The 23,961-nt window shown below is 43.2% G+C and overlaps 2 protein-coding genes across 2 annotated transcripts; one reads left to right on the plus strand and one right to left on the minus strand.

Moving 5' to 3' along the window:
* The first annotated feature begins 1,201 nt into the window (after positions 1-1,201).
* On the plus strand, positions 1,202-8,928 carry mex3a (mex-3 RNA binding family member A). Its single transcript, XM_012817912.3, has 2 exons — positions 1,202-2,643; positions 6,281-8,928. Exons 1-2 carry the CDS (start codon positions 2,217-2,219, stop codon positions 7,414-7,416), a joined length of 1,563 nt encoding a protein of 520 aa, XP_012673366.1. The 5' UTR covers positions 1,202-2,216; the 3' UTR covers positions 7,417-8,928.
* A 6,331-nt stretch (positions 8,929-15,259) lies between these two features.
* Positions 15,260-23,949, minus strand: rab11al (RAB11a, member RAS oncogene family, like). The gene is made up of 5 exons (XM_012818056.3): positions 23,507-23,949; positions 21,151-21,346; positions 20,092-20,285; positions 19,554-19,634; positions 15,260-17,685 (listed from the first exon to the last, which is right to left on the minus strand). The coding sequence occupies exons 1-5, from the start codon at positions 23,544-23,546 to the stop codon at positions 17,546-17,548; spliced, it is 651 nt and encodes a 216-aa protein (XP_012673510.1). The 5' UTR covers positions 23,547-23,949; the 3' UTR covers positions 15,260-17,545.
* Between the last annotated feature and the right edge of the window lie 12 nt (positions 23,950-23,961).

The raw sequence follows: 23,961 nt of genomic DNA on the forward strand, positions 1-23,961 counted from the left end.
TCCCTCCATCTCTCTCTCTCTCTCTGTCTCCCTCTCTCGCTCTCTCTCTCTCTCTCTCTCTCTCCCTCTCTCTCCTTGGCGCCCATCTCCCGTCCCGTAGGCCCCGCTGCCATCTCCAGGCCCCCGGCTGGCGGCCTGCTGTGGCCACTCCTCGGCGTGTGGTGTGGAGGAATGGCGGCTTTGATCCCTGCCTCCGCGCGTGTGCAGGCCATTGATTCTGACTGGAGTAGGCTACTCAAGCACACTGCAGGGGTCCCCCCTCCCTAATTAGCGAGCAGGGGGACATGTCTAGACGACGATTATGTGCACCTGAACTGCCCACTGCTATGACATCATCCTGCTGCGCCCTCATGGCCACGAGCCTTCAAACAGCATTGATTGGAGTAAGCAAATATTTGTTGAGTTGTGGAGAAGCCTGCCGTGCTGTTCTGTGAATCGTATTTTAAAAACAGCAGTGTGTATAAAAATAACACCGTGAGTTAATACTCATCTGAAGGAGGGCCTGGGGTCTTCTGTACAACAGGCAGCAGGAGTCTGGATCGTTGTGTTGCTTTCTGATCTGGTGCTGTAGCGATACTATGAATTAGGCTGTTGAATAAACATTCTGAAAATTGCTTGAACAGACCACGGCGTCAACAATGGCATGGACAGGTGCACTGATGGCACAATGATGACCAGTAGCGCAGAATCTCAAGGCTCAAGCGGGACACCCAACAAAGCACAGTCGTGCCAGACATATGACTGCTATTGTTGCTGGGCGGGTAACCCAATTACACCGCGCGGAGAGGCCACGTTGGTGCTGATAAGTGATTAATTGAACTCACCCAGTGGGGTTCAAGTCCCAGATAATCTGGCTGAGCCACCAGAGCCCAACACAAACCCACGGGAGCATCCACACCCACACAGCATTCAGCTGCAAACTATCTAAGAGGTTCACCATTACCTGAACACAGTGACAAGAGTGAGGAGTATAAGCACACTGGTTGTATGTGCGGTACAAAGCAAGTAAAAAAAAAGTCGTAGGCCTACGTGAAATATTTGAAAAATAAAATTTTGTATTTTAAATAGTATAATAAATAATGTAAAATAATAATAATAATAATAATAATAATAATAATAACAATAATCTATAATAATGGATATAAATAATGATAATATACTTTGAATATATATATATATATATAATAATATACTTTACATGAGCCTCCAGACATGGCTTTTTGAGACATTGACGTCTTGGAGGCATACTAGTCTTTGTTCGGGGTTTGCTCACGATGCTGTGAAGGCTCCGGTTACAGGATTTTTTTTTTCTTTTTTTTTTTTCTGTAGGATCAGTGAGTAGCCTACTGCAGCAAAGCACATGCTCTGCGACGCCCGTGTGACAGCTCTCCTTCTCCTTCTTCTGGTTGTGGTCTCTCACTCCCACTACCCAGCCTGTCATCCCCTGCGCCACGGCGGCCAAAACAACGGTGACCTGCTGCAACCCACGGCGAAAGGGGTGGGCGTACCCAACGAAATATGTCACTTTAACTCTTTCAGTCTCAACAACCATGTGGCACCCCTAAAACGAAAGGAATGTCCGGGTTGTTGAGGAAAGCACATTATAATTGACTGAAGCAGATTCTGTTATTATTTTACAGCAGTGCCCTAAGTTCGGAACACTAGCTCTAGGACATTCATTAATGTGTACAAATGTTCACTGGTGTTTTTAGAGCTTCTAAATTTGCCCCAGCTGGGTTAAGCTATTGTACCCTTGTGATTTGGGCTATGATGGACGATTCAGATTTGAGATTTCCGCTATTTAGAAATTGATTGTAACAAAATAAATGTGTAGCTTAGCTTAGCTCTTTTGTCTAACAAGTGATGCAAAACTTGAGACTGAGATACAGAATAGGTTACCATGGGCTAAGGAACCCGACACAGAACAGTTTTAACGGGAGGGCGGCTCGTTTTGTCTCAGCGAGGAGGGATCGGTATAAACCAGACGGGGTGGAGCATAACACTGCCGTGCCCCTCTCCGCGCAGACGGCCTTGTGTCCCGTTTGCCTTGAGCAGAGAAAAAAACTGTTGAAACTAACCGACAGAAAGAGGGGGCCGGCCTATGGGAGGGACTACTGCAAAGGGAGAATTGGAAGGAGGAGGGGGTGGGGAGGCGGCACGGGTGCTGTTTCTCCAGTCTCTTTCCCGTGTCTTTGTCTCACACTCTTTTGTTAGCCATGCCTAGCCTGCTGGTTCTAGCAGGGATCATGGACAAAAATGGGGGCTACGGCTCGGATCTAGCCGGCTCCGGTTTCGGTAGCGAAGGTCTCCTGGTGCCACCCGACGAAGAAGAGGATGACTCTCGTGCCCTCCGGGTCGCCTTGGGCCAGCTGTCTCTGCTGGGTCTCGGGGAAGGCGAAAACGGTGGTGGGTCTCCAGTAACTGGAGTACAGGACCGGAGTAACAATAACAATAACCCCCACAACCATGCTAACAGCGTCGGTGGAGGAGGTGTCGGCGATACCGGGCTTTTGCAAGGGAAGAGCAAGTTATGTGTCCTGTACGAGGGATCCTCAACTGAAACTAAAGGACGTGGCTGCAACATAACAGAATGCGTCCCTGTGCCCAGCTCCGAACATGTGGCCGAAATAGTGGGGAGACAAGGTAAAGACTGAGATATATTGTTCTCCTTTAATTCAAGCCTGGCAGTCAGTTAAGTTTTTTGCTCGGGTTGTCGTTATAGCCTGTTGTTGTGCTGCACCAGAATTGATACCTGGGGTTATTGATAAAGAAAAGGGAGTGGTGCTCATATATGTTGTACTCTCTGAGACACAGCAACATTGTTGCAGTTGTGTTATACATAACTGTCACAACTTGACACACTTACCTCGACATCGTAAATTTTTACAGTGTCTCATCGTGCTATCATTGGACAGACACAAAGCGCCAGTAAAACCGTTACCTCATGGGCGCATTATTCTAGATCCACGCCATCAATGTCAGCATGCAGGCGCACACTTCACGCACGGGAAGCACTCCTTTGTCGTCTGAGCGCGGGCGACAGTTTTCAAAAAAAGAAAAAAACGTAGGAAAGCGTAGGCTACTCAAAGCAACTCTGGGATAGGCTCACTAATCGAAGCCTAATTAATAATTTTTGCGTTTACTGCTGAGGCAACGCGTGTTCCCTGAAAACATGTCTCTTCTCAAGTTGTTCTCAGTTTCGTTAAATTTTAATGCTGGCGGTTGTTTTTGTGTTCGGATTGCCTCGGTGACAGGGGACAATGGGTTCACGTTGTAACTTAGTTGCTCTAGCCTGTGAAGAGACTACTTTGAGTTTAGAGGCATTGTTTCAGTTATTTTTGTTTTTCTTATGAATGGGTTGACGTCTGACGATTTGGACGACACTACAGATGACAGCAGCTGTCAAACAAAGGTGTGAGTGAGAGGTGTGGTTGTGGGAGGCTTGAGCCATTGCTTTCTTCTCAACAGGATAATGAAAACGTGACTCAGCGGGAAACTAATTTAGATTAATTATATTTGACCATAATTACTTTTTCTCTTTTGCCACCTGTGTAAATTGTAGATGGACTGCCTTTTGAGTCGCATTAACGCATGTAGTCTAATGCTGGCCGCACATTATCAAATGTGGGCACATGGCTGGATAGTACCCTACTTGGCTACGTCTTGGAGTTTCAGACAGCATTGTCTAAAGTGCTTGTTGCTGTTATCCAGAGTAAAGAGTGGCAAAGTGTGTATTAATACAAAACGTGGGTGCGCTTATTATCAGAATGTGCACGGAATGGAATTAGAGGATAGAGGAACATACAAAAGTCTAGTGGGAGGGGGCGCGTTTTGGAATCGGTGAACATTCAGAGTCACGCCCAGCCATCCAATACAACAGTCTCTGAGATACCCCCCACAGAGACAGCTTGGAAACTGTGGGGTCAGAGGAGTCCACGAAATTGGGCCAGTGAAACAGCTGTCTCGAGACTTTGAAACCCGAGGTTTTGAATAAATTCACTGAATGAATTTTGTACAGATAAGAAAATGCACAGCAAAATGTAACCAGTTAGGAATGTGGATGGAGAATATACAAACCTCAATGTATGGCCCTTTTATATAGTCATTATAGCTACGACTCATATGGTTTTTGGCGGTCATGTTTTGTTTTGTCTAGTCTGGCTATCACCACCTTCCTTGTGTGATCCTCGTGCGTTTCTCTGAAGTGTGCGTTTGAATTTTAATGTGGGAGACGACAGCGCCGTAGGGTGGATCCACGGAGCACGCGTGCAGCAGAATTTGCCCTCATTGAAAACTGCTGATTTGGAGGGTTTTTGCTTAGTCTCTCTATTAAAACGTATGTTTTTGTTGATGTTTTGTGTAGTTTGGTCAAACCTTTGTTGGTCAACCAAAGATTTCCATTTTTCAAGGGATTGTTTTTTTATAATCCTTCAGGTAATGAGTCAGTTAAATCCCTAGAGCTATGACTAGAGGCAATTACACGTTATTAAAATGATTTAAACTATGCCTACTAATATATTAAACCAATCTCTTGATTATCTCAGTTGTTTGTACAACTTGTATCAATTCAGTTACTCCTTCCATCAATATACTCTCAGGATTACCTAAACATTACACCAATGAAACATTTGAGACATTTAGATGAATGCGGTTCTATAAACAGATAGCCATCAATAGCAGTCTTATAGCAGTGCAGCTACAATAAACAGTAAGCTACAATAAACAATAACAAACAAACATTAATAAACAATAACAAATAGCTCTTGTAACTGAATCATGAATGCAGCTACCTTTGTCATGTTTGTTCTTATTTCCAGTGCACTGTGGAAAACCGCTCCGTGCACTCCACATGTGAATTGAGCTGAAACCTTTATTTAGTAGGGACTATGCACAGGGTTCAGTCTGATATATTTCCAACACAAAAGCTTTGCATTGTCAAAATGTCAGACAAATATTCTCTGATAGGACCACACGCTATGGAGACTCTTTTGTCTACTGTTAAACACAACTACAATCTGATGCAATACCCATCTGATCCGATAGCCAGGACTCTTGGAAATGAACCAGTGTGTTGAATATTTTTTAATACAAATTTTGTATTAAACTGGATTTAAACACTTTTTTTTTCAAGCGTATAAAGCTAAGACTACAAAAGATGCTAAATTCCTTAAGATGGCGGTTCTTGCTTTTCAGCGGATTTATGTGAAGCTTAACAAATTCCTTCTTGTGGAATGTCACTGGAGGGAACGCTCATCCAGGTAGAGTTTTAGTCATCCTCTTGAGGATGCAAATAAACTGATGATGCTTGGGCCTATCCATCACCCTTAGTGACTTGAGTCTGAGCCAGATCCAATAGTGAGTGGTGCTGTGCATTAACACACAACCCCCCCCCCCCACACACACACACACACACACACACACACACATACACACACATTGTTGTGTAGCAGTGATATTGGTCGAGGGTCTTGATTTTTGGGCTCTGATAGAATGACGAGCAGGATCAGTTGAACAAGGCCGCTCCTATCACTGCTAAACCACATGGCATGTGACAGTGTCCGTGTGTGAATCCATTTTTGTAGTCTGGTACGATACCCGTCTCAGGTCACCATTCTCTATTGTACCAGAGTGTATTGTTCAGTTGTCTGTTAATATTAGTGCCATGAGGGCTCTAAACTCAGCTGTGTCACTATTCATTGTGTCACCATTCACCAGAGTCCTGTGGTGTCCTTAGTGTTTTTCAATAGCCATTTGTAGTAGCATCAGGCTTCGAAATAGTGTGAAGACCAAGACGTATACAGGCTTTTATTATTCACGCCTCAGAGTGATATTCAACAGTGGTAAATATAAATAAATATTGTATTAGTGCCAAACTGTTAGTAGAAGCTGGGTGGCTAGGCTAAACTAAACCATACGTGGCTAGGTGTGTCCCTAGCCTATAGCATCCTGTCATGTCAAGAACATCACTGACAATAGTAAAGGCCCAGTAAAATGACTGAAATATTCTGCTTTGGATTTGGACAGTGCACCTCTACAGTATAAATATATTTGAAATAGAGGATGTTTCTCTTCTCTGTGCCAGTTGGGACGCAACACTTAAGCAAGAACATCCTGATAGTGAAGCTCATACAGTCATTTAAAAACCCCCAGTGGTTCTAACATCAGGTTAATTCTAACTGACAGCCAGATACATTCTTTCCTGCATACGAATGTCCCCATACCCAAGAACATGTGTCCTGCCCCCTGGCTCAATCTCTCTGTCTCCCTCTTCTCCCTGCAGGGTGCAAGATCAAGGCCCTACGAGCCAAGACCAACACCTACATCAAAACGCCTGTTCGGGGTGAGGAGCCTGTCTTCCTCATCACCGGCCGCAAGGAAGACGTGGCATTGGCGAGACGCGAGATCATCTCAGCGGCCGAACACTTCTCCATGCTGCGGGCATCCCGCAACAAGCTGGGAGTCTCCTTCAGCGGCTCCCCGCCCACGCCCTTGCCCGGCCAGACCACCATCCAGGTGAGGGTCCCCTACCGCGTCGTCGGCCTGGTGGTCGGACCCAAAGGCTCCACCATCAAGCGCATCCAGCAGCAGACGTGCACTTACATCGTGACGCCCAGCCGCGACCGGGACCCCGTCTTCGAGATCACGGGCTCACCGAGCAACGCCGAGCGGGCGCGCGAGGAGATCGAGGCGCACATCGCCTTCCGCACGGGCGGCATCCACGACCACAACAACGAGAACGACTGCCTGGGGCCCGACAGCGCCACCACGGGGCTGGAGAGTCGCCTGCAGCAGGTGTGGGGCCTGCAGGGAGGCCAGCGCAAGCCCCTCACCAGCAGCTACCGCCAGAATTTCTCAGATGCCATGATCGGGGGTAACGGAGGAGTAGGAGGCAGCAACGGTGGCGGAGTGGGGATATACAGCAAGGGTGAGTATCCCAACCCCGCCAACAGCGGAGGCAGCGACAAGCCCTGCTCCTACTTCGGTTCCGACGGGTCTTCCAGCTGGGTGGACCCCGACTACCCCAAACAAATGGCCTTTTATGCCCAGCAACGCTCCAAGAGCTTTGGGGGTCTCCCCTTGCCTCTCACCAGACTGTCCCCCAGCCTGACGGAGTCTTGTGGCAACTCGGCCCCCCCTGTGATCGGGGGATCCCCCCACGCACAGGCCCGTCGCGCCCACAGCGAGCCCACCTCCAGCAGCCCCGCCTTCCCTCCTGGTCGGCTGCCACTGTCCGACTCCCCACCCATGATGAGGGACTGCATGACGTGTTTCGAGAGCAAGGTGACAGCTGCGCTGGTACCATGCGGCCACAACCTCTTCTGCATGGAGTGTGCCATCCGTATCTGTGAGCTCGGCCACCCCGAGTGCCCTGTCTGCCACACCCTTGTCACGCAGGCCATCCGAATATTCTCGTAGAAACAAACAAACAAAAAATCTCTTTTTTTTTCATTTAGTTTACTTTATTCTGTGATTGAATGAATGATTTAATGATCCAGTGAATATGATTTTTTATGTTTTTTTTATGTTTGCTTTTTGTTATGTTTTGTTTTTCGCTCTTTTTTAAGTGAATTTTAACCAAACAAGCAGATATTTTAGAGGGCACTGCTTGCTTTACTAAAAAAGTAAGAAATATTTTTAAGTTTTTCTTTTATATATATATACACACATATATATTTTATAAAACTTTTCATTTATATGTAAAATATAGGTCGAAACATTTTTCTTTGACTAAAAAGGCTGCTGTTTACCCCATCTAAATCAAGAATGGGTGTAAACAGAGGACTCATAATGTGAATATTTTAAAACATATGAGTTATCTTTTTTTAAAAGAGAAAGTAGTTAGAAATGGAAGATAGTTTTACATCCTGGTATTCAAACTAAACACGTAAGAAGCGATTTTGAATATGTTGAAAGAAAAACTAGCTGCACCTTACATTTTATTTTACATCAAACAATGATTGTCAACCCTCCTTGCTAATTGGAGTATTATTATCAATTCTCTACACTTTAACTTGGCTTTATATGTATACCAAACTAACATTTGAAAATTTGAACAAAAGCTCAGAGGACTGACAATTTCTTTGCTATTTCATTTGCACCATTTTTCATAATTATGAAACAAAGAACCCTCGGAAAAAATGTTAGCAGTCCTGTTAATATCCACAAGAATGTTCTGGAAAAATGAGGGGGAAAGAAAAAGAGTAGGAACCCAAGGAATTTTACTTAACAGTATGTTTGGCCAAGTGCCTAAGTCTCCACCATCCATTCTGCCTAGAAATACTCTGTATACCTTCAGAGATCTGTTAGTACCATTCTATTCTGAAATAATTGTTTTAATAGATATTCAGATTTTAACTGGAAACCATTTTTTATTAGTGACTCACATGACATCCTTGTGGTTTACTGAATTTATAAAACACAGTGGAAGTTGAATGAGAATGGCTGTCTGTCTGGTTAGGATTCATTCCGTTGGCTCTCTCCAGGAAACTGTTTTCCCTCTGAATCGTCCTCCCCAAACCCCTCTCTCTCGCGCCCAGATAATTTCTCTGTTCAGTGGGTGTTGCGTGGAAAATTTGAGAAGTTTTTTTTTTTTGGGATGTGCATGTGTGTTAACGGTTGTGAGAAGCTTCACAGTATAGCTGAGCTGTGAGTCACAGATGATACAGCGATAAATTTGGGAGAAAAGTTGGCCTATAATCAGATTTGGAAAAAGCCCCGCACAAAGAAGGGGACAGGGCGAGAGGCTTAGCTCTAGAGTACATCATGAGGCCTCCCCTCCCCCATGTACCACAGCCACGTATTTGGGCTACAAAGTGCCTGCTGTCCGTTTTTTGTGTGTTGTTGTAATTGCTAAAGCAGCACAGAGGCAGGTGTTTCATAGTGCACTGTAGATGTGACCTCAAGTTCACGCCCACCCCCCTACTCCCCCCCCCCCCCCCAGCAGTCTTTCTCTCCCTCCATTTTCTTTAGGAGTGGTCTTTTCTAACACCCACCACCCCCTCCCTTCCCCACCCTGTTCAGCCGCTCACACACACACCCAAAGCAGGCCTTAATGACTAGCTGCTGCACCAGTAGGATCCTTCCCAAAGCCCCACATTGTTTTTGTCACGGTGGTGGTGGTGGTGGCGGTGGTGGCGGCGTTCTCCCCTGGGCCTGGCCTGAGCTTGGCCCTCCCTACGAGGGATTGATAATTAATCATGTGACCCGGTTCCAGGTGCGGGCAGCAGCACAGAGACAGCAGGGGAGGACCCGCGATGGGCTCCAGCTGCCGGTCGCCAAACCGATGCACAGCCAAGCCACCTCCACAGTTGGGTCTGATGAGCAGGCCGCTCACTTCTCCTGCCTCTTTTCACTCCGAGCCTGGGCTGGGTGCAGCTGGGACTGCCCCCCTAACCCCCCCCCCCCCCCCCCCACACACACACACACACACACACACACACACACACACCTCCCTCTCTCACACTCCCTCCTCCCTGCTCTAATCTACAGTGCTTCCACAGGGGAAAGGGGCCTCCTTTGTCCTGTCAAAAAAAGAAAAAACGACAAAAAAAAAAAAGATTTCAAAAGAAAGAAAAAAAAAAGGGCCAGCTGAAATGGACGCCAACTCAGACTGCTTACTGCAAGTAAGTTGCCTTTTGTAGTTTTTCTTCGTTTTTTTGCCCCACTACTTCTTTTCTTTAGGATGACAGTGGTATTGTTGTCCTAGGAAAGGATGTCCCCTTGCTTGCATGAAGTTCCCCACGAACAATAGGACCATAAGATGATGCTGCAGAGCTAGATGTTTTGGTATTTTGGGGGCGAAACAAAGTGAGTCTTAAGACTTTCCATCATGCAAACTGTGAACAGTGTGTAAGTCGAGGAGCAAGTGCAGCTAGTGCGTGAATGTGTGTCCATATGGGTTGGTGTGTGTGTGTGTGTGTGTGTGTATCCTTCAGCTACCACACCACACACACACACACACACACAACTGGTCAGGGCCAGCCAATAGGAGGAACACACTGGACTCCGGAATGAAATCACACAATTGTAATTGACAAGAAAAGTGGAGGAAACGCCCCATTTAGCTTCTGTTCATGCTGAATCAAATTACACACCCACTGCCTACCACATACCCGCGATGGGGATTTTAGAGTAGGGGATTAGAGCCGTTGGACAGCGTCTTTGAGAGGAGAGGAGAGGAGAGGAGAGGAGAGTTGGTGGGACTACAGTGTTTCTGAATAGCAGGTCGTTTTGGAATTTGGGTGAGATGCTACCACGTGTCTCTTTGTGGTTGTGGCTGAGTGAGGGTGAGTTTGAAACTTAGTACTAAACATTACAGTTTATGACGGGTGTTATGAAGGAACCTTTTAGTTCCTCATAAAATAGGTGGTTTTTGAGGCAAAAAAAAAAAAAGAAATTGAATGGTGGTTTGGCCTCGATTTGAACTGAATATTTAAAGACTTCCTCACCCTTTAATATTGATATCAGCTTCTTAAAAATCAGTGTAGGGAGATAATGTGAAAGACTCTCTTTTAAGCTTTCAGTTACTTGTAGATACCCACTTAACCCCGCTCATAACATCTTGACTTATATTAGCCATTTTAGTTCTTGATAGAAATGCGGTGGGAATGACATTTGAACAGAAAACATGATTCATGTACGAGAAAATATAAAGAAAGCACCTTATTACTGAGAAAAAAACATATGGACAGCAGCAAACTCGACATTCAGAGTAGTTGAGAGATGTGCACAAACTGGATTTTATTTAGCAAGATGATTGTTGTTAGGTGATGGAGTGTGGCTGGATTTTGGATGGCAAGTACACAGGATGTGCTTTGATTTGCACTGGGCGCTCATGGGGCTGACCCTTCCGAATGATAAAACCGTGAGTTTAATTCAAAAGGGGTTTCAGACGGCCACACTACTCTCTTGTGTTAGCTAACAACCACCCTCTTACTGAAATAGGATTTGGTGAATTTAAACAAACAGGTGAATCAGCAGCCATACTCTATAGAAGTGTATAGACGCTTTATTGCACTGCTATTACTTATGTTAATAGGTTACTGGTTCATCAAACCATACATAGATGAGTCTATGCAGTGCATGGCATCAAGCCAAATACACCTGTCACATTAAAAGGTTCTCAAACAACAGTCTCCGCCACCAAAAATAAAGTCATCCCTTTACATTAACCAGGTTGCACACAAATACTGGAAAAAGCAATATGACTTGAAAACAAACAAGCAGTAAAACTATTCATAAGGAAAAATGTTTCAAACGGTTAACATACCATGTTGTCCTATTATATCTTTATTCAGTAGAGGTTCCAGTATGCGGATAAATCCTAGATAACTCAGTGTTTAAGTATTATTTTCAATTCTTGAGTTGCTTACCTGGATGATTTATACTATTCGTTACTGTTACAGTAATGCGTATTTTTTCCCTCAATTGTCACTACAAACACATTCAACATATGCCTTTTAAAAAGAGTTCCAATATAATTAATGCCAGCACATTTTAGCACCAGTGAGTTTATTTATGTTGTTAAAACATTTTCCAATTTACAAAGTTCTTTAGGGCGAAACAAGAACAAAAGCTGCATTTCCTGTTTTCCCAAAACAGGAAGACAGACGCGCTCCTGAACATGTAGAATGGGATTTTTGTGTCAAAACAAGTCATAAACAGTTGTGAGCACAATAGTACGTTTGTGAATGGTTACTTTATTACCCCTTTAGGACAGCTCAAAGACGGCCTTTACAACCATGGACAAACTGATGCCCACTAACTCTATTGAGCCAAACATATCTTTTTAAGAAAAGTAGCATTTATTTTACATTTATTAAGTATACTCATATGTAGGGAAAATCTTTATCAAAAAATATATAGTTACCATAAGCATATCATGAAAATATATTTCAGTATTGAAGTTGATTAAGAAATTATTTTCTGTAGTTAATGGATGGGACTGCTTAGCTAGGTCTTCAAAATGTTACAGCTAGTTTTACGTTCTCTTGGTAAGAACTTTAAGATCAAATGTCTATGGCAGCCAAAGAATAACCACACAGGGGAGATTTTTTTAAGTGTAAAAAGAAAATGTAAAAGTAATTGCAATACTGAGAAAACATTATCTGAAAAGAGACTGGATTAAGTACGTTCAGGCAGCGGACTAAAACCGGTCCATAGCAAACCCCTCCACTTTACTAGCACCATCCATTGAACAAAGGAAAACATTTTTTACAGAACAACAGTGCACTTCGGTGGAATTTCGTGTCCATTCAAGTGCAATCCCTGTAGAATTGCATGATTCATATGCAGTCCTACTTGTCTTACATTGGACTCCATTGCTTTTTGAACCATCAGGTAACACCAGGTTATGTGATGGAGTGCTGTTTTGTCAACATCACCTGGTAGTCAGGCATACTTAATTAAGGAGACGTGATCTTTGTTTACACTTCTTGATTTTCATGAACAAATGCCTCATGGGCTATATTATTCTTTGATTCCCCCAAGGATTCGAAATTGAATGGGGGTTTAAAAATAAGGGTTAAGATTAAGAGTATACTATGGTTTTACAAGTATGTATTGTCCTTGTATTTTTTTTAATTACCATGTTTATAAGTAGCTCTTTGTTTTTGCATGCTGTTGAATTGATGCAGAACATTTACCTGTAAAATGTTAAGAGTAAGATATGGACCACAGGCTGTAAGATGAAAGCTTTAGCAATGATTTTTACCTAATGTTAGCAACAGTGTAATAATGACTATAACCACATCTTAAAATGAAATGTTTGCTTTGAGATATAGCTTCATATATTCCCTCAAATGGTAAAGAATGCTATCCCATGTCTTAAATGAAGAGAGCAGAGCTTTCCTGTGACATATAGGGATGTATATCTTCTATCTTCATTCCTATAATATTAGTATTATTCATACAATATTACATAGGTCTATATTACAATAGCTATGCTAGAAACTTTATGATAATTTATTTTCTGAATAAGATGTTTTCAAGGCTGCATTCTACATTTATAATCATGGCAGTATCCCTTTTACAGTGATTGGAAATAATTTAGATGCACTTAAGTAATTAAGGCCTATCAGTATAGAAAGATAGGCAATTAATACATTTGAATGTAAAATTACCCCCCCTCCTCCGTCCCCAACCTCTACCCCAACCAATGTACTACTTCTGCCTTTTGTTTATTTATCAAATATGAGCTTTAAGTTTTCGTTGTCATGGCAAGAGCATTAGAGAAGGGTTAATCACAGCATATGTTTGGGTCATTCCTCTCCACATTTATAGAAAGCAACTAAAAGAAGAAAAAAATATTATTACAGTTTCGTAAAATTCTATTTTGCTAACATGAGTTATTATTTCATAGCAAGAGGAAAAAAGGGTCAGTATCTGGATGTTATTTATGAAATCAAACATATTTATGAGTGACCTCAAGACATTTTGTTTTTTAATTAAAAATTACAAAAAGTTAATATATTTCTAAACTCGAAGTTGGTTTTTACTAAAAATATTACAAAATGAAAGACATTTTATTTATTAAAGTCCAAGAAATCCTTCCCACTTGATGTCCCTGACAAAGTGACTTCAGGTGATGGAGACTTTCTGTGGACTTCTACTTAAACTTCAGATATGCACTATTTTAAAGGAAGACCAGTGCATTCAACAGTGGAAATACGTCAGAGTGTAATATAATATTTTTAGGATTTGGAAGTATTTTAGTTACTCAGCATCAAATTCGTGCCTCAATTACGCATTACTTTTGCGTCTCGCATCGACACTCAGTAAGTGTTGTTTGCTTACCCTCTGACTAATCCCACCACTAATAACCAACTCGACACATAACACCCCTTTCTTGTCCTAGAATTCCTCCTATAATTTATTTTCCTCCTTACTGCTGCATCATCCCTGATTGCAGTGATGAGAATCGATATCACAGGTGAGGCTGTTTCATCCAGACAGTCAAGATTGCTGTAAACAGACACTAACCTACACACTAACATGCATACATCTACTACATGTACTGATGCTCAGAAAATCCTGTGGACGCAAAGCACGGCCCGAATAACATTATGGAGGAAATGTGACGAATCAATGGCTCTGTTTTATAAACTCTCTTATTAGAGACTAGAAGTGTCGAGACTGTAGTTTGGATTTTGCATCATATTCCCAGGATGTTTCTATGAATACCTGAGCTTATGTGTAGTGGATTTATGACCGTATCTCTTTTCCTCTCACGCATACATACAAACACACTGTCAGACACACACACACACACACACACGCTCACAATCCAATATAACTGTACTAGTTTGCATGTATCATACATCACCAAAACTGGAGAATAGCACTGAATCTTTTGTGTTTCGGCTGTTGGTGAACCTATTAACACACAAGGGCTCGAGTGCTTTTTCTGCTTGTAGATTTTCATAGGCAACACTTAGAGGACTGTGTATTTACGACATGACATCAATAACGGACAACTAAAGTCCACCTGACCATGATGGCACATTTCAACCGGCTGAAGTGAAGGAAAGGTCCGTTGAATTGTGTTATCAGGTCATCACTCTTCTAAACAACTTTACATCTGTTTTTTTTGTTTTCTTCAAACCTGTTTCATATATGCATTTACAAGAAGAAAATTGTGTGTGATATGTTCTCAGTCATGAATGGTATTGAATTAAGAGATGGATGGGACACACACGGTCTCATCCTTTTCAGCAAGTGATATTCCTGTCAGTCTTAGGTAGCTTTCAGACTCTTCCAGCACAGTAGAAGTGTTCCATACCGATTTTTCCATGAATAAATACATACATACAGTAGTAATCTTAGTGCTTTAGGTTCGAGCCAGTCAACTCCCTAGTCTCAGTTTCTGGTTTCTTACTGGTGAGTGAGGATGATTGGCCACCTCATGGTCAGCCATTGCTTAAAAGTCTTCATGTTGTTGTTTTTTTTTTTTTGTTTGTTTGCTTATCTTCCGTGCAGTGCCCTCATCAGGCATGTCAGATCGCAGGTTTATTTCCTAGCACGATTTTTGTGAGTTACAGTTCTTTTTATTTGTTGACTTTTTGGGATACTTTTTATTAATGTCTATATGCCATCTAGTTTTGATTATTTTCTTTATTCTATGAAATTCAAAATGTATTGTAAATGTTTCTAATAAAACAAAAAAACAAATAATACTGTTGCTGTGTACTCTTGGAGATTCAAATGCTCATGCCTTCATGCGTGACATATAGGAAATGAAACAAAATCAAGGCCACGTGTCTAATAGCAAATTCATTTTATTCATACATATTTATTCCAAATATACATAAAGTGATTCACCATTAAAAATGTCTACCCTCTACCAACCAACCCACACCTGGTGAGCGATGCCACTAGTGTTGCCAAGCCGAAGTTGTGAGAAAACGTACTGGATTCTACTGCAATTACATCATCTGTATTATCCAATTAACATCGTTTAGGTATCTACTGCATATGAGGGTTTTTCCAGTTGCATTTTGATAGCATTAGGTTTGCGTTGTTTGACACGTTCGAGGGAAATCCGATTTAAGTGCCTGCGACTCTGTCTGCATCGGACCATCGCAGCAGGCACCGGGTTAATATTGACCTTCACTGCAGCGACCTCTACTTTGAAACACGGCCCCCTACCTCCATGACAGAAGGGGTCTTGGTTGAGCCAATCCCCCCCCACCCATCCCATCCCCTTGGTCTGCCCCCTTCTCCCCATAACACCCTGCTGTAGCCAGAACTCCATCCAGAAGAAGGAGAGCAAGGCCACAATCCGTGAGCTCTCTTTAGGTTACACACACAAAAGATAAGGATTTAATTTACAGTGAGACGAGCCTATAAACGAGCCCATCAGACATGCATAGAACAGGCCTGAAGCAATGAAGTGGGCCTCCCTGCTCCTTGCAACCCAATACATGCACGCAGATGACGAGGAAGCAGCCTGGGGGGGGGGGGGGGGGGGGAGAGGGAGCGCTACATGCCAATTTGCTCCGACTCAGACCCTTAAAACCTTTCCATCCAATAGAGACGTGGCTTTTAGAAACTGGAGATGTACCTTCCAAACCTAGTGGACAATGCCCAGAGGCCACATGCCACCGGTAGACCCCTTTAATGACTTAAAACTAACAGTATAAAATGTGCAATGCATGGAAGTGATGTGTGAATAGGAAATAAAATACTATTAAAAAAAAAACAACGTACAGTAAATCCAATATAGTCAGAGGTAAAAGGAGCTTCCAGTAAAGCAAGTAGAAAAAAGAAAAGAAAAAAAAAAAAACTTTGTAAGCTGATCCTGATTTAATTTGACACATCCCTCCATCAAAAATTTGATCTGTTATACTTGACAGGTCTTTCATGCCAATCCCCTCAATCAAGTGTGCATTTACTAGAAGCTGAAATGAATCGCATACAGTGATTTCATCCTTAAATCATTTCTTGTGCGAACCTCAAGTGGTTAAGAGAGAGAGAAAAAAAAATTAGAAAAAAAAAGAAGAAGAAAAAAAAAAAAAAGACACCCTTCATATCCCAGAAATAGTATTAAATAAAAAGCCCAGTGTAGCTTTGAGATGAATCTCTGCATGACAAACAAAAACTTCAGGTCAAACAATACAAACCATAGATGTCCATACAAACATTAAATAAATACATTAGGGATGTAAAAAAAAAGCAACGAGCCAGAACTTCGCATGAAGGTAGAACATAGAGTAATCTTTGCCATGTGCACAACGCGGTCAAATATGTTTGTTTTAAAAAAAAAAATGAACTGCAATCAAAAGAGCCGTGCCTCCACACGCACAATTTCCCTTTCTGGTAACTCAGACAGTGAAGCCTGACTGGGGTGAGATCCAGCATGAACTGCTATCTGCTCTTGCACTGTGCCCTCGCCTTAGCGTCTATCTCATACTTCTATCTCAGTGGCAGAGAAACATCAGATGTGCCAATATGTGCATGGGGCCCAAATATCACATAAATGTCCAGATGGATGAGAAAGAGACGGTGAACGCAGCTAGAGAGGAGAGACTGCACTCCGGCCCCAACCTGCGGCTTGCCATGACCCGCCCCAAACAATCATATTAGTGTGAAAGATAAAGGAGGTATGGCGTTTCAGGAACAGACTATTCAGTATGCAAACCAATTTCATTTAATTCTACATTCACCCAGCTAGTTAGTTCCTGATGCTCCACTTCCATCCACAGTTTATTACCTTTGCAGATTCTGGGGCCATAGCTGTGAAGCTTATTGCAATTGTGAGTTAACAAGAATGCATAGATAGTGTAAGGGGAGTACAGCGCTCACAGCACTCATGCAGACACGTGTGAGTGTGTGTGTGTATGTATATATATGTGTGTGTGTGTGTGTGTGTGTGTGTGTGTGTGTGTATATATATATATATATATGTGTGTGTGTGTGCGCGGTGGGGGGTCTTTGTGCAGCAGTCCAGCGTTCTGGCTGTTTTAGATTTTTGTTTGCTTTTTTTGCCTTTTTCCCTCCTTTTTTTTCTTTTTTCTTTTACCCAGGATCCTTAGTGTGTGCAGAAGCTTCAGTTGTTCTGGCAGCAGGCACCCTGCTTAGCCGAGCTCTGGGTGGGTTGCACAGTGATGGGCACCACGTTGGAATTCGGAGAGAAATCCGTCTCCCTGCTCCCCGACATCTGCCTCTGGGACACTATATGGTAGATGGCTGTAAAAAATAAGAGGTCATGAGGTCAAGAGTTCACATATAGGAGATGGATGGTAATATGTTGATATGAATATGTGTAAATATGTAAAAGGTGAGGAAAACATCCACTGATGGAGTTAGAGGATTTGAAAGGGATAGATGGGTTGGTCAACACTGCGCATTGAGTAGCTTGTGTTCATCTTACTGTTGAGAATATAAATCTCAGGTTTCTTGATCTGTTTTTTTATTCTAATACATACTAATACGTACTATACTCGTTTTCACCATTTCCAGCTGCTTTCATGACTGGGAAGTTACTTATTACTTTCATGGCTTTACAGTACACATGGAAAGCCTAAGAGATCCATTAGAAGATTAGGGGTTGAGGTTGGCGTTTCAATCCATAAAACCAGTTTACACCCTTCATACTTAGAGGACCTGCACTAAGTCCTGGGGCGCTTCTAAGCACTAGAGCTTGGAACACTATTTACAAAACCATGTGTACCCTCCTTTATTTCAGGTTTTTTCCAACTTAACACTAGCTATGCCCTTGTTCTCTACAAGCAGGGTCAGGCACGCCATGTTTAAATACATGGCCATCCTCTTAAACTGCCTCTTTTCAGGGTAGTTAACTTTGCAATCTGCTGTGTAAAGGAGAACTAAAAGAGACTGGTTGGTCTCTTTAATTAATAGAAACACAGTTTGTTAACATGGCATGGCATGTCGTTAAGCCACTTTTATCTGCCCCCAGTGCAGGACCTTACCTGAGCAACAGGCTCGGTCAGCTACCTCATTAATTTCTGACCCTACATGCGGTGTCAAACCAGGTTCCCGGGATGATAAGACTTCAATACACATTAATGATACGAGGTGCGATCAAAACGTTCCGGGACTGCACCAATAAAAAAACAAATTTAAATGTGTCCGTCTCCTTTGAGGTAGTACCTTGTGCAGAGATACACCACTCCCAGTGCTCCTGCCAGGCTTAGAACGCTCCCTGGAAAACCCATTCTATGAGCATAACCAGCAACATCTGCAATTCACTTTGGATCTCCTCCACTGTGTCTAAACGGCGACCCCTCTGCTTGAACTTCATCTTGAGGAAGAGGAAGAAGTCGCAGGGAGCCAAATCTGACGGATTAGGGGTGGGGAGCGACCACTGTGTTGTGAAGTTATTTGCGCTGAATGTTCTCCCTCAGATGCCACATTACAGTAGACCGCCGCGCTGGCAGTCTGACCCTGGGAAACGCACACATGACCTGAACTAGGGTGCGCGGGTATTTGGGTGCTCCACTATGCTCACAGCGCGTGGAAAACATGCTCCCCACCACCCCCCACTCGCTGGATTTGGCCCCCTGCAACTTCTTCTTCTTCCCCAAGATGAAAGGTCGCCGTTTTGACACAATGTAGGAGATCCAAAAAAACATTGCCGATTGTGCTGGATACGCTCACAGAGCGGGACTTCCAGGGAGAGTCCCAATTGACAGGAGCACTGGGAACAGGGGGGACTAGCTCGAAGGAGATGGCTGCCAAATTTAAATCAGCGACGTATTTTGCTTTTTATAGGCACAGTCCATCTACTTTTGGACCGTACCTCGAATATCACGTCTGTATAAATGGCAAATAATTGAAGAGGGGCCTGTTTTGGTTTTGTTCCAAGTCAATATCAAAGTTTGTGGAAATAAACAGTTGTCCATTGTGTGTGGTACTAGGGATGCTGTGTATTTGACCTCAGATTGATTTGATTCACAGAACAGCATTCACAGGCCAAAGACCTGTTATTTGCTGCCACCTACTGGTAGCAAGAAGGGTGGAGGATATTCTCAAAACACTTCAGTGTATATTATTTTAGGGTCACAGACAGGGCAACATGACCTAGGCCCACTGACCTGTAAGAATAGTCTGGAATGCCAACTCTACATTAGAGGAGTCCAGAGCAGAGGTCTCCAGGAAGGACAGTCCATGCTTTTCTGTAAACACAAAGACCGCCATCAGAAAAAAAAAACTATTTAAAGAGGAGCATGGCCATTCACCTTGCCATATCATAAATCAGACATGTTTTTCATGAGTGCAAAAGTATAAATTATTCAAATTTCTATTGGTAAATAGTTGTACTGCATCACTACACTACATTGCTTTCTTTTCTCGCTGTTCTAAAATCACACTAAGCACTGCCCACCTAACTAAAGAATAGGGAACTGTCTAATCACTGAAGACATAATTTTGTCATATTCCATGTACAAATTGGCAAAATATTCTATTATACGGAGGGGGGGGGGGGGGGGGGGCTAACACATAAAATTAAATTCTCTAACCCATTCCAGCCCTGTTGCAAGTACAGTATATTTCAAAACGCTTCTTTCAGTCTCACTTAAGCACTCTGTAACTAAGTGTAACACACTGGACTCAAGCAGACGTCAGACCTACCAGCGAAGGCCTTGGCCTCGTCAGTGGGCACGGCTCTCAGGTGGCGCAGGTCGCTCTTGTTGCCCACCAACATGATGACGATGTTGCTGTCGGCGTGGTCCTGGAGCTCCTTCAACCAGCGCTCGGCGTTTTCGTACGTCAGGTGCTTTGCGATGTCGTACACCAGGAGTGCACCGACGGCTCCCCGGTAGTAACTACGTGTGAGGGCAAGAAAGGACATAATAATAATAATAAATAATTAAAAAATGATCTTTTTGTAGGAGATTAAAGTTAGTGGTCCCACACAGCTCGATCATTGGACTTGCATACATTTTTCAATGAAACACACCCCCCCCCCCCAAAAAAAAACAGGACAGGAAAACAATGTATTACATAAGAGATTCCGAAACTAGTGTACAAGTGGAGAAGGAACTTATTGCAACAACCGTGCCGGTCTCCTACAGTGTGACCATTTCACTCGCATGTGCAAGTAAAACAGCGAGTGTGCAAACGTGAAAAAATATTCAGGTGCACTGGTGTGAGTGACTTCTAAAAAATATGAATATTGGCCTACGAAATAAACTCCAACTTGTAAAAGCACTGGTGTGAATACCCAATGGACTGGAAAAGAATACGACCGAATACCAAAGAAGAAGAAAGAGCTAGGAACAGGAAGGAGATGAGAACCGGGAAGTGCCATGTCAAAACTAGCGGTAGTGGAGAACCAGGGCAAAAGTAATACTACCGTACAACGATGATAGATATATATCCTTAAGGCATTTTAACCTTCATCTATCTGCCAAAGACCTTCCTGTTATGACCTTTTATCACAGAGTTATAGCATATTCATTCATTTTGATGGTTCTATGTTAGTTTCATTAGTGGTATCTGAGCTATTTTTTCCCAAGTGTTGTAAAGGTTCAACTTCATGTTTATTCAGTTCATTTAGTGCGATTGACAACCCCAGACTTTCACCAAGTATGGAATACAAGCTAGGCTATCATGTCAAATGCCTAAGAAGGTAGGCAGGAGTGACTTACGCAGATGTGATGCCTATGAAGGGAGGCAAGAGTGACTTACGCAGACGTGATGGCCCTGTACCGCTCCTGACCGGCGGTGTCCCAGATCTGCGCCTTGATGGTCTTCCCCTCCACCTGGATGCTGCGTGTGGCAAACTCCACCCCGATCGTGCTCTTGCTCTCCAGGTTGAACTCGTTTCGGGTGAAGCGGGACAGAAGGTTGCTCTTGCCCACACCCGAATCCCCAATCAGCACCACTGCAGGGGTAGACCACAGCACAGTGTCATCATCAGTTGTAGGGAGTGGACCACAAATACATTAGCATGCACTAGTGCGCAAGTGGATGTTCCAATGCAGCAAAAATATGACTTCCTGCTTCTCTGAAGTCTCTGTACAGTAGCAGTGATACATAGCAGTACAGTAATACATAATACATGAGATATGAAATTGGATAAACTGCTTGTCTTCAAGCAGTGATTGAGATATGGCCCATTCTTTCTTTTAGAAGTGAGTAACAGTAAAGAAACAATAAATGTGTCGTCAAGTGCTATGGGAAATTACACCAGTGACCTTGTCATGGCTTGTTTGCCACTGCCAGCTGAACGCCAAGAGCATCACTCTCTCTGAGATTAAGAAACACTGCTACACCAGTAAGGCCAAACAGTGGCTGGATCACCATAGAATCCCCCCCAGCCAGGTCAAAATGATCCTGTTCTCAACACTTACTATCTCTATGGTCCAACCAGCCACGTGACGCCGTCCGCCAAACCTGAACGTTCAAGTTCACTACACACTGAACACAGTGCCATGGCGGTGGTTTTCCACTGCAGTCTCCTGTCTGTCCCGAGTCATGCTCACAACTGTGTCGCAAGCAAACGAATGGGCGTCAGCTGTGTCACTGAATTTAGGGTGTGTTCCCAAAGAGCCCTTTAATGCTGAATGAAAGGCCACCTGAGAAGTGTGCTTCCCTCCCATCCTCACCCACATACCATTGTGAAAAGCAGGGGTTGGGTGTCTGTGATTTCTGTTCAGCTTTGGCTTACTCTCAATCACAGCGCCAACGCTCAGAGTGAAAGTACAATAATGTGCCACAACTGTTCTTTGTATTTTGGTCACGATCAAGTATCTAGCTCAGGTCGGAAGGTCAAGCAATAAAATATATCTCACGTTGCTATTATGTCATAAAGCCAGTGATTCAGTAGCACAACATTCTGACTTGCAGGAACAGAGTGGGGTGAGGTAGGAGCAGTAAAGTGGTTCTGCCTGTTCTATATCAAGACAGTTAAACACTAACTAGGCACTGCCACCACAGTGAGATCCACACACATCTGAAAACATAATCTGTGAGAACTCAACCTTGCTGCACAAGACAAGGAGCATGTTCTCACTGTTAATAACTTGTTTTATCTGTTTGTTTAATTACATAAAGTAACAAAGTGCTTTTGTCACATGAAATCCATTAGGACCTCTTCCTTAGGGGACATTTTAGTCCCACTCTCAAGCACACAGACGGGCGCGTGCACACACACAGAGACGTATGGTCACACTTCCTGGTAGCCCTACAGGTTTTTCCAGTTTGACAACTGTAGAGCCCCTTCAACAAAGGGAAGCTCTCATTGAATTTCCTCACTGGAGCTGAGAGTGAGGGCCCAGATTCAATCAAAACTTTGACATATATTTAAAAGGTCGGGTGGTGGACTATATCTATGTGTATATTATAGATATATTTATACATACACTACACAAGATTGTATATCAGTGTATTTAACTCAAGAGGTACAGAAGGTTCTGTTTGGCAAAACAAGGACAATGGCTCAAGGTACCTTGGTCCATCCCAGGGTGACTCATCGCGACGTGTCATTCTGCCAACTTTAACTCCTGATGACCACCTTCTAATTAGATTGCATCACATGCCTTGCTACATTTGCTAGTTGGTCAGCTAACTTAGCTAACGTTATTTACGAAGTTTCAGGATGTCAGTCGGGGCTGTCATGCTCCAATTTCTCAGTCACCTGTCACACACCAATCGATGTAACGCTAGCATCAATAACACAGTAAAACTGACAACTGCATCCTCCCTAGATGCCAACAACACGTTGGTTAAATTAGCAACATACGTATTGCTTGCTGGCTAACGTCAACTGAATAATATATCCAAGTAGTTTTTGCTTTGCAAAAGAGCAATCTAACGATCCGTCAACCTACTTCACAGATTTGTTTGAGAGAACCATAACGACCGCAGTTAGCAAGCAGTTTAGCTACAATACTAGCTAAATAGTTAGTTCGACCAGCTTCAGTGGCATTGGCTACTAACCTTGCTAGCGTACATCGCTAGCTTACTAGCTTTAGCTAGCCAATTCACAAGGTAGCTAACGTTAGCTGTGAGGCAACGTCATCATTTAATGCGGAGGGCTCACCTTTAAAGAGGTAGTCATATTCGTCTTCTCTTGTCGCCATTTCTTCCAATGGTTATTCAGACAGCTCGTAGTTTCAACGATTAAATATCTTCTCGTTCTTGGCAACGTAACGGAAGTATTGACTTGTTGACTCCCCTTCGGCTAACAATTCCTAGCCACTTTATATCGCGTGAGTCAAAGCAAATTGTCATCCACACAGCTCGTGACACCCACAAGCTCTTTTTTGGTTTGTCTATCGCACTCACTTCAACTAAACTTAAAGGTCCCTTTTTCAGAGATAATCGTATTCTATTCCGAAGCATCTACGTTTGAAAGTACTGCGAGGAAAGAAGCCTTGAAGCTTTTTGAAAGTTTTTAGACGACCTACTCCTCCACTTCCGAGCTGCGTTGTGACGAATGTGCTATCCCGCCCCTAGTTCGTCTCACAGGTTCGACTGGCAAGTAACAGCTGTCAT

This window comes from Clupea harengus, chromosome 11 (assembly GCF_900700415.2).
Source record: "Clupea harengus chromosome 11, Ch_v2.0.2, whole genome shotgun sequence".
Classification (NCBI taxonomy): domain Eukaryota; kingdom Metazoa; phylum Chordata; class Actinopteri; order Clupeiformes; family Clupeidae; genus Clupea; species Clupea harengus.

Coding starts and splice junctions, on each gene's coding strand:
- rab11al (XM_012818056.3), bottom strand. CDS start 23,546: ATGGCGACAAGAGAAGACGAATATGACTACCTCTTTAAAG. Junction 20,286..21,150: donor TACAGGGCCATCACGTCTGC/GTAAGTCACTCT, acceptor CCTCACACGTAG/TTACTACCGGGGAGCCGTCG. Junction 17,686..19,553: donor ATTCCAGACTATTCTTACAG/GTCAGTGGGCCT, acceptor TATTTTTTACAG/CCATCTACCATATAGTGTCC.
- mex3a (XM_012817912.3), top strand. CDS start 2,217: ATGCCTAGCCTGCTGGTTCTAGCAGGGATCATGGACAAAAATGGGGGC. Junction 2,644..6,280: donor CGAAATAGTGGGGAGACAAG/GTAAAGACTGAG, acceptor TTCTCCCTGCAG/GGTGCAAGATCAAGGCCCTA.